Source organism: Hipposideros armiger, unplaced genomic scaffold (assembly GCF_001890085.2).
Source record: "Hipposideros armiger isolate ML-2016 unplaced genomic scaffold, ASM189008v1 scaffold_513, whole genome shotgun sequence".
Lineage (NCBI taxonomy): Eukaryota > Metazoa > Chordata > Mammalia > Chiroptera > Hipposideridae > Hipposideros > Hipposideros armiger.
This window is the reverse complement of record NW_017731863.1, coordinates 791,107-799,508: the sequence shown is the minus strand read 5'-3', so window position 1 is coordinate 799,508 and position 8,402 is coordinate 791,107. Positions and strand designations below refer to the sequence as shown.

The 8,402-nt window shown below is 37.6% G+C and overlaps 1 protein-coding gene across 1 annotated transcript in view; it reads left to right on the top strand.

The window, feature by feature from the left end:
* The first annotated feature begins 356 nt into the window (after positions 1-356).
* The window catches only part of SMCO2 (single-pass membrane protein with coiled-coil domains 2), a 34,532-nt gene continuing 26,486 nt past the window's right edge, over positions 357-8,402 (top strand). The window contains exons 1-2 of the mRNA XM_019668020.1: positions 357-484; positions 2,423-2,522. Coding sequence (XP_019523565.1) covers positions 357-484; positions 2,423-2,522 — 228 coding nt within the window. The remainder of the gene's footprint in view (positions 485-2,422; positions 2,523-8,402) is intronic.

Sequence of the window (8,402 nt, the reverse complement as noted above, 5' to 3'; positions counted from 1 at the left end):
GTTATAAAAATGAAGGTTCCCATCTCCTGAACCTGGCTATTTTGTATTGCTCTGTAACATTTACAATTAAAGATTCAAAATATACATTTACAGGCTCAGACAACTCTCATGTTAATCAGATAAGTCCTTAGAGACAGCCACACACAAGACTTTCCTGTATGTATTTGAGTAGAGAACCTAAAAGCTCTCTTTGGGGTTCCTTCCAATTGATGCCAGTTTTGGAAGGAAAGGGGTTAAGGCCAAGCTCCCTGAAATAAGCCTGCCATCAGCATATCAGCATGTCAGCATAGGGGATATAGCTGCCAAATCTGCCACGAAACCCCTGTTGTCGTCATTGTCCCCGCAGTGCTGAAGAAATGGCTCTTACGAAGCTAAGTGACAAAATGTCTCTGCAGATGAAGATGGCTGGGAAAGAACAACAGCAGACGGAGAAAAACAATGGCTTTCTCCAAAACATCGATGCAGATGAAGGTGCAATGGAGAAGTAAGTCGGGGATGAGCTCTCAGGAGCAGTTTCTGGGGGTCCTGTCTGGAGACTTCATTGGGCCAGTAGGATGCAAATGATGAGATTTCCAAGTTTAGGATTGGGGTTGAGATTTTTCTCTGCAATTCTTCCAACTTTTGATCTCATGAACATTTACTGTGGTGTAGGACTTGTGAGACACTAAAAGGGCCTATGATCATAAACTAGGCAGATGTCAGCTGAAAATAAATGGTCAAGACTTGAGTCTCAATTTATAAAAATACTTTGAATGTTTTATGTTTTCATTATCTTCACTTGCTAAAGATATAAACCATTTAAAATACTTTCTAGAGTAGAGGAAGTACTAATATTCATATAAGTACATATATGCATTTTTAAAAATACAGGATAGATGTGTACTAATATAAACCAATGATTAACAACATTTTTAAATAGGAAGAAGCTTTTTAAAGTAAAAGATTTTTCCAGAACCCTTCATATATCAAAAACGCTATTATGATGTCAAAGATGTTTTAAAATGCATTTATAATTTATTAATAAGAGTAGCAGATACATTTAGAAATCTTGAGCAGTATTTACTTATGTAAACAGTAGTTATTCAGTCTATAGAAATGTATATAAACCCCAAATCCCCTTTCTATGCAGGGTAGTTATAGTGAGCTCCCCATCTCAGAATTCAAGGCTCATAGACTGGGCACTACTGCCATAAACCTCCATCACAAATATATTGTGATTCATTCAGAAGTATATGTGAGTACATCTGTGTCTCTGTGTGAGTGTATGTACATATATATACATATATGCATTCCAACAAAATAACAATAGTCCAGTAGGCAATGCGCAAAGGATATCAACACAATTATGATGGAAAAGGAAATACAAATGAGTTTTATACATGTGGGCCAAGATGCTCAGCCTCACTCATAAAAGGGATTAAAACTAAAATGAGATACTAGTTTAAGCAGTCCAGATTGGCAAAGATAAAAAACTTTAATAATACATGGTTGTAGAAAAAGAGTGGAAAAGAGCTCTTATCATTTTTGCTGGAAGTATAAATGGATTCAAATTCTTTAAAGCATAATTTAGTAAAACCTATCAAAATTCAAAATATAGATATCTATTGACTTGGCAATTCTATTTTTAGTGTTATTCAATATATATACCTTACATATACACGTTGACACATAGATGTGTAGGGATATTCGTTGCAGCATTGTTTGTAGTAGCACTTGATTGGAAACAATCTACATATCCATTAATAAACAACTGATTAGCAAATTATTAGACAGCCCCACGATGGAATACCATATAACCATTTTTAAATGAGGCAGCTCTGTATGTACTAATATGAAATGGACTCCAAGATAGATTGTTAGAAAAGAAACATAAGGTACAGAATAGTGTGTATAATGTCCTCTCATTTACATTTTAAAAGACTTGTATATTTATATAAACATAGCTGTTTATGCATAGAATCTCTGTGGAAGAATAAAGAAGAAACTACAATAGTAAATGTTGTGGGGAGGACATCTCAAGGCATGAGATCAAGATGATATTGTAGACTTACTTCTGCATGGTCTTTTGAACCATATTCTACTTTTTAACAAATTTTTTTAAAGGACATTTATTTATTATTTGTGCATGCATGCACGCGCACAGAGCTGCACAGCTGCAATGATTTTGGAATTTGGTATCTCACGGTTAAACCATCTATTGATTCAGTCAACAAATATTTATCCAGCCTCTCTATTCCTATCTTGTGCAATATACTGTGCTGCTAGACGTCATTCACACAGAATGAAATCAGTACAAGGATAGCAGGTTCTCCTTGGGGCCAGGAAAGATCCCAGTGTTCTGCCTCTAGGAAAGTTCAGGGCAAGCCTGTACTATAGACTGAAGGCATAACCACAGCATCTGTTTCAATTGTGTGTCTTGCAGTTTGCTATGGGAATGTGCCAAAACAGACCACATCTCGGACAAATCAGATGATGAGAACGGCATTTTCTCTGAAAGCCCTCAAACTGACATCCTTCAAGAGGTGGGGACTGAAAAATGGGTAAGGAAGAGACTTAAAGGTCACGGTGAGGGACGAGAGGAACTTAGTATCGCCAATCTCAAAGCAGTAAGGAAACCTCTGAGGATTTCCTTATAACAAAGAGGGACAGGACGTTCAGAGCTTGAGTCCAGAAGGAAGGCATTGTCTCCGCTGAGGGCTACTTTATTGGTCTTCCCGTGCAAAAAAACTGCGCAGTCCATGTAGCTTTTGTCCTTGGAATTTGTGGCATTTTCACCTTAGAGCAAATTACCATATGTAAAATTGTCTCCTTCTCATGAATTGTTTTCCAATGAATGCATCAAAGAGGTCTGTTTACTCTTAATTCCACCTGAATCTCTCTCAGTCTTTGAAATTCAGCCATCCAGCTGACCTGGAATAGGAGGAAATTAAGACAAAGCCTGAGTTTGTCTTGGAAAGAGTTGATTCTTTCACTACCATTTAGATCAAAGCAAAAGCCCGGCCCAGGCTTCTTTTATTATCGATGAGCAAATCTCTCCATAGATTCCCCCAGGCTATTGGCTACATAGGAGGGTCGTTTCAACCAGTCAGAAAATCATACAGGAAGGATAGAGTGGGAATTTCTCACTCCCAAGCTTATGCAGCCCCCAAAGGAAGCTCAGGATTCATCTGTCTATCTGTCTTTTGAATATATTTTGGATTTGGGGATAGCTAACTCTACAAATCCATAGACGGAAAGGTCCTCAAAGAATATCCTGAGCTGAACTTTACCTTCAAGGACTCTGCAGTAGGTAAACTAACTAACAACAGCAAAAACAGAAAACTAAGAAATAGAAGACGTGAAGGAATGGAGTTCAAAGTGTGGAGAACAGATAATAATTAGACAAAAGCTTTAAGGAAAGCTAGATAGCCAGACAGAGAACATTTATGGGAAAAAAGAATAATAAGAACAAAATTAGAAGAGGAATCTTAGGGTGGAGTTTTTAGAAAGGCTGAGGATGGGAAAAGAAAATAGGGAATTTGAGGTGTGGGGGGGGCTATGATCTTAGGGAACTTATGAATTCAAGGTATTAGTTTACAAATAGTATCATGATTCTTTGCTGGTGGCTTGTCCCTGGACTCCAGGAAAAAGCTGCTACCATTAGACCCACTTTGCCGTGACACCTTCCAGGCATTCAGGGTTCAATGTGCCCTGCTGAATCCTGTTAGTCCGTGAACTGTGATACCATCACATGTTGACCCAGTATACAATAAGTCTAACTAGAGAATAAAATTATTCACTCTGTAAGAGTTTATCAGATACTCCCCACTCTCAGGGTACAAAGCATATAGATTATTTCTTCAAACTTCAGGGCATAAGGTTTAACAAAAGGTTTTTAAATTTTTATGATTGTATTTCTTTGTATTAATTGACTTATATGGAAAATTCTGTAATTACATAAAAATAAATCACACGCAGTTACATAATTAACAAATAACTATTAACAAATTAGGCTGCCTGCTGATGAAATGACAAACATATGACTTGTTGAGGAAGAAACATTTTTTTTCTCTTATTCTCTGAAAGTAAACTAGAAGATCTCTGCTTTCCATAATCTTACATTTGTCTTTTTATAAGAGAAGATCATAAGATTTAAAGGATAGGTTCAGAAAACAGAGAGAGTTAATAGTAGTTAAAATTTTTAATTGTTGGTTTAGTTAACAAAATAGATCTTAGTTAGCCAAAGCTGCCATATCTAACTAAGAAAACCCCAAAATGTTTAGAAATGAATATTTTGCTCTGGTTTTAAGTTTCCTGGTCCCTGGCACTGCTCTATACAGCGTTGATTTCAGATGTCAGGTGAGTGAACAGATTTTCCTATTTACTGCTTTTGCCTGCATCTCTCAGAAGCAGAATGTATTCACCTACTTCTGAAGTCTGTTATTCTAAATCTACTTATTGAGCATCCACTATGTTCTAGGCGCTGTAAAGTCCTGGGAGTACATATATATATAAAATCCCTTCCCCTCAGGGAGCTCTCACACTTGGAGGGACTCAGACAAGGAAACGGCTGTGTGTGATAAATTCATGCTGGGAGTAGCAGATGTGCCACAAAGCCATGGCAGGGGCTATACAGGGAGATGACTGGAGCTACGACAACTGAGTTCTGAAGAATCAAATGAACAGAGCAAAGCATTCCAGAAAGATGGGACAGCACGTGCAAAGACAAAGGAGCCAGAGAGAAACTGTGTTCTGAGAGAAGACGAGTGAAAAACCAGACATAACGTTCAAGCAGGCTGGCAGGACACTAAAGAGGTAGAAAGGAAGTAGGGTGCAGATGGGAAGCCAGAATGCCTAGAGGAGACAGGAACTGATGAAGACCGAAGTAAAGCACTGACTGGCAGCCAGGATGCCATGAAGATAGGGGGACGAGGGGTGGGGAGAAGGACATAGATTTAAAAGATAGGTATTCTTGGGCTTCGATACCAAGTGGATATGACATGGGTAATGAGGAAGGAAAAGAATGTCTTCCGTGAAAACTCTTCCAGGGTTCTGGCAGAGGCATCTGGATGGATAGGAAGACCATATGCAAGGATGGGAAACCTGGGCAAGGTAGAGGGAAAATATGATGAGTTAAATTTTCTGCTTGCTGAGTTTGAGGTGCCTATGGATCGTCCAAATGGAGACATAAGATCTTTCAAAGAGCTGCACATAAATGGAAAGTAACGCCCTCAGGATGTGTATTTCGCGCAGACACACTTTTAATTTGTTATTAAAAACAGACACACACAACTCTGTATGTGTTCAATCCTGTAGATTAAAAAATAACTTTTCTATTTCCTGACTGACTCTTTTGTGGTATATTAACTATTACAGTGAATTGATTGATGAAAACAAGAAATGTCATTATAGATTGTTGGACATAGAACCCTAGAGATGATCTGGTCCAATTTTCTTATTCCAGAACAGGAAACTGAGCTTTAGATTGGCTAGGTGGTTCAGCATCCATAGCAGTACGAAGCTTAGAATTCATGTCCTCCACTTCCCAATGTAGTATTCTTTCTCTACATCGCAGTGTTTCTGTTGCTTTTGAATATCCTGATTTGTTGGGGACAAAAGATTTATTGGGAATATATTGAAATTGTGGGTGCTTTTTTTTTTCATGAAGAGATAAAGATAGAGTGGAATCACATAATACTTGGAAAATCTAGTCTTGGTTTCTTCATCTATAAATGTGAATAATAATCTTTACATCACTGATGAGGTGCCAATGGGTTGTGAAAGTGACAGTGGTAGGGACAAGATACCTTGGGTTAATCTGAACCCAAGGCCTGGATATGATGAAAAGAGCCCCTGTCTTGGAATCAGAAAAACAAGTTCAAGCTCTAGTCCGTACACTTACTAGCTATATGTATTGGTTCCCTGTGGTTGCTGTAACAAATTACCACATTTCATGGCTTAAACAACAAAAATGCATTCTCTCATTGTTCTGCCGGCCCAAATTCTGAAACCATAGGGGCAGCAGTCATGCTTCCTCTGAAGGCTCTAAGGGAGAATTTTTACTTGCCTCTTCCAGCTTTCGGTGGCTCCAGACATTCCTTGGCTTGTGGCTGCCTCTGTTTTCACATGCCCCTCTCTGTGTTTGTGTTTTCTGTTCTGTCTCTCATTAGGACACTTGTCATAGGTCACAGTGGTTCTCAACCTTCCTAATGCTGTGACCCCTTAATACAGTTCCTCATGTTGTGGTGACCCCCAAACATAAAATTATTTTCGTTGCTACTCTATAACTGTAATTTTGCTACTGTTATGAATCGTAATGTAAATATCTTTTTGTTTTCCAACGGTTTTAGGCGACCCCTGTGAAAGGGTCGTGACCCACAGGTTGAGAACCGCTGTCATAGGATTTAGAGCCCACCCAGCTAATCCAAGATAATCTTATATCAAGATCTTTAACTTAATTACATCCACAAAGATTCTTTTTCCAAATAAGGTTGCATTCACAGGGTCTTTTATTTCTTTTTGTTTATTTCTTTTTAATTTACTTTTTTTTATATATTAGTTTCAGGTGTACAAAACAACATAATGATTAGACATTTACACCCTTCACAAAGTGATAGCCCCCCTCCCCCAAGTCTGCTACCCCTCTGACATCATATATAGCTGTTGCAATACCATCGACTATATTCCCTATGCCGTATCCAAACCGGGGGCCCAGCTGCTCAGAGCTGGTGTCCCAAGCCAATTCCTAAGAAATGCGCCACTCGGCTGGCCCCACAATTTCTTTATCTAATTGCTCGTCAATGGACATTTCAGTTGTTTGCATATCTTGGCTATTGTGAATAGCACTGCAGTAAAAATAGGGGTGCATATATTTTTTCAAATTAGTGTTTTGAATTTCTTTGGATAAATACCCAGGGGTGGAATTGCTGGCTCATAAGGTAGTTCTATTTTTAATTTTTTTGAGGAACCTCCATACTATTTTCCATAGTGGCTGCATGAGGGTTTCCTTTTCTCCACATCCTTGCCAACACTTGTTTTTTGTTGATTTATTGATGACAGCCATTCTGACAGCAGTGAGGTGGGATCTCACTGTGGTTTTTATTTGCATTTCTCTGATGATTAGTGATGTTGAGTATCTTTTCATATGTCTGTTGGCCATCTGTATATCCTCTTTAGAAAAATATCTCTTTATGTCCTCTGCCCATTTTTTAATTGGGTTTGTTTCTTGGTGTTGAGTTGTATACGTTTTTAAATAAATTTTAGATATTAACCCCTTATCAAATGTATCATTGGCAAATCTCTTCTTCCATTCAGTAGGATGTCTTTTTATTTTGTTGATGGTTTCCTTTGCTGTGAAAAAACTTTTTAGCTTGTAGTAGTCCCATATGTTTACTTTTTCTTTTGCTTCCCTTATCTGAGGAGATATATCAGTAAAAATATTACTAAGGGTAATGTCTCTGAGTTTACTTCTATATTTTCTTTTAGGAGCTTTATGGTTTCAGGTCTTACATTTAAGTCTTTAATCCATTTTGAGTTTATTCTTCTATATGGCATAAGAAGGTGGTTCAGTTTCATTTTTTTTTTTTGCGTGTGTCTGTCCAGTTTTCCCAGCACCATTTATTAAACAGACTGTCTTTACCCCAATGTAAATTCTTGCTTCCTTTATCATAGATCAAATTACCATATAGGCATGTATTTATTTCTGGGTTCTCTATTCTGTTCCATTGATCTATGTGTCTGTTTTTATGCCAATACCATGCTGTTTTGATTACTATAGCCTTGTAGTATAATTGAATATCAGGTAGCATGATACCTCCCACTTAGTTCTTATTTCTCAGTATTGCCGTGGCTGTTTGGGGTCTTTTATGGTTCCATATAAATTTTAGGATTATTTGTTCCAGTTCTGTGAAAAACGTCATTGGTATTGAATTTTTAAATTTTTATTAAATTTGTTGGGGTGATATTGGTTAGTAAATTATATCCAGGGTCTTGATATTAGGATATGGACGTACCTTTTTAAGGTGACCACTTAACCCACTACATATCATATGACCTTGGGTAAATCACCATATATGAATGGCTGAGGGGATTTCAATACCTACCTTTATCCACCTGAGGTTTATCATGAGAATTAAAGGAAAGAAAGCACACGAAAGAAATTGATATAAAGAATTACATGAATATTAGTTATTCCTATTGACTTGACCAGTAATTTATACAGACATTTTTAATAAGAGATTGATTTCTTCTCCCCGCTCCAACTTTTCCCCCTTTCAATTTAAAAATAGTTTTGCTGAAACAAACAAACAAGACAAACAAACAAAAAATCATAGATAAAAGTTTAGTGGTGGGGCCGGCTGAGTGGCTCAGTTGGTTAAGAGCTCGCTCAAGAGTTTGAGCTCTGAGCAACAGCGGTTCGAGTC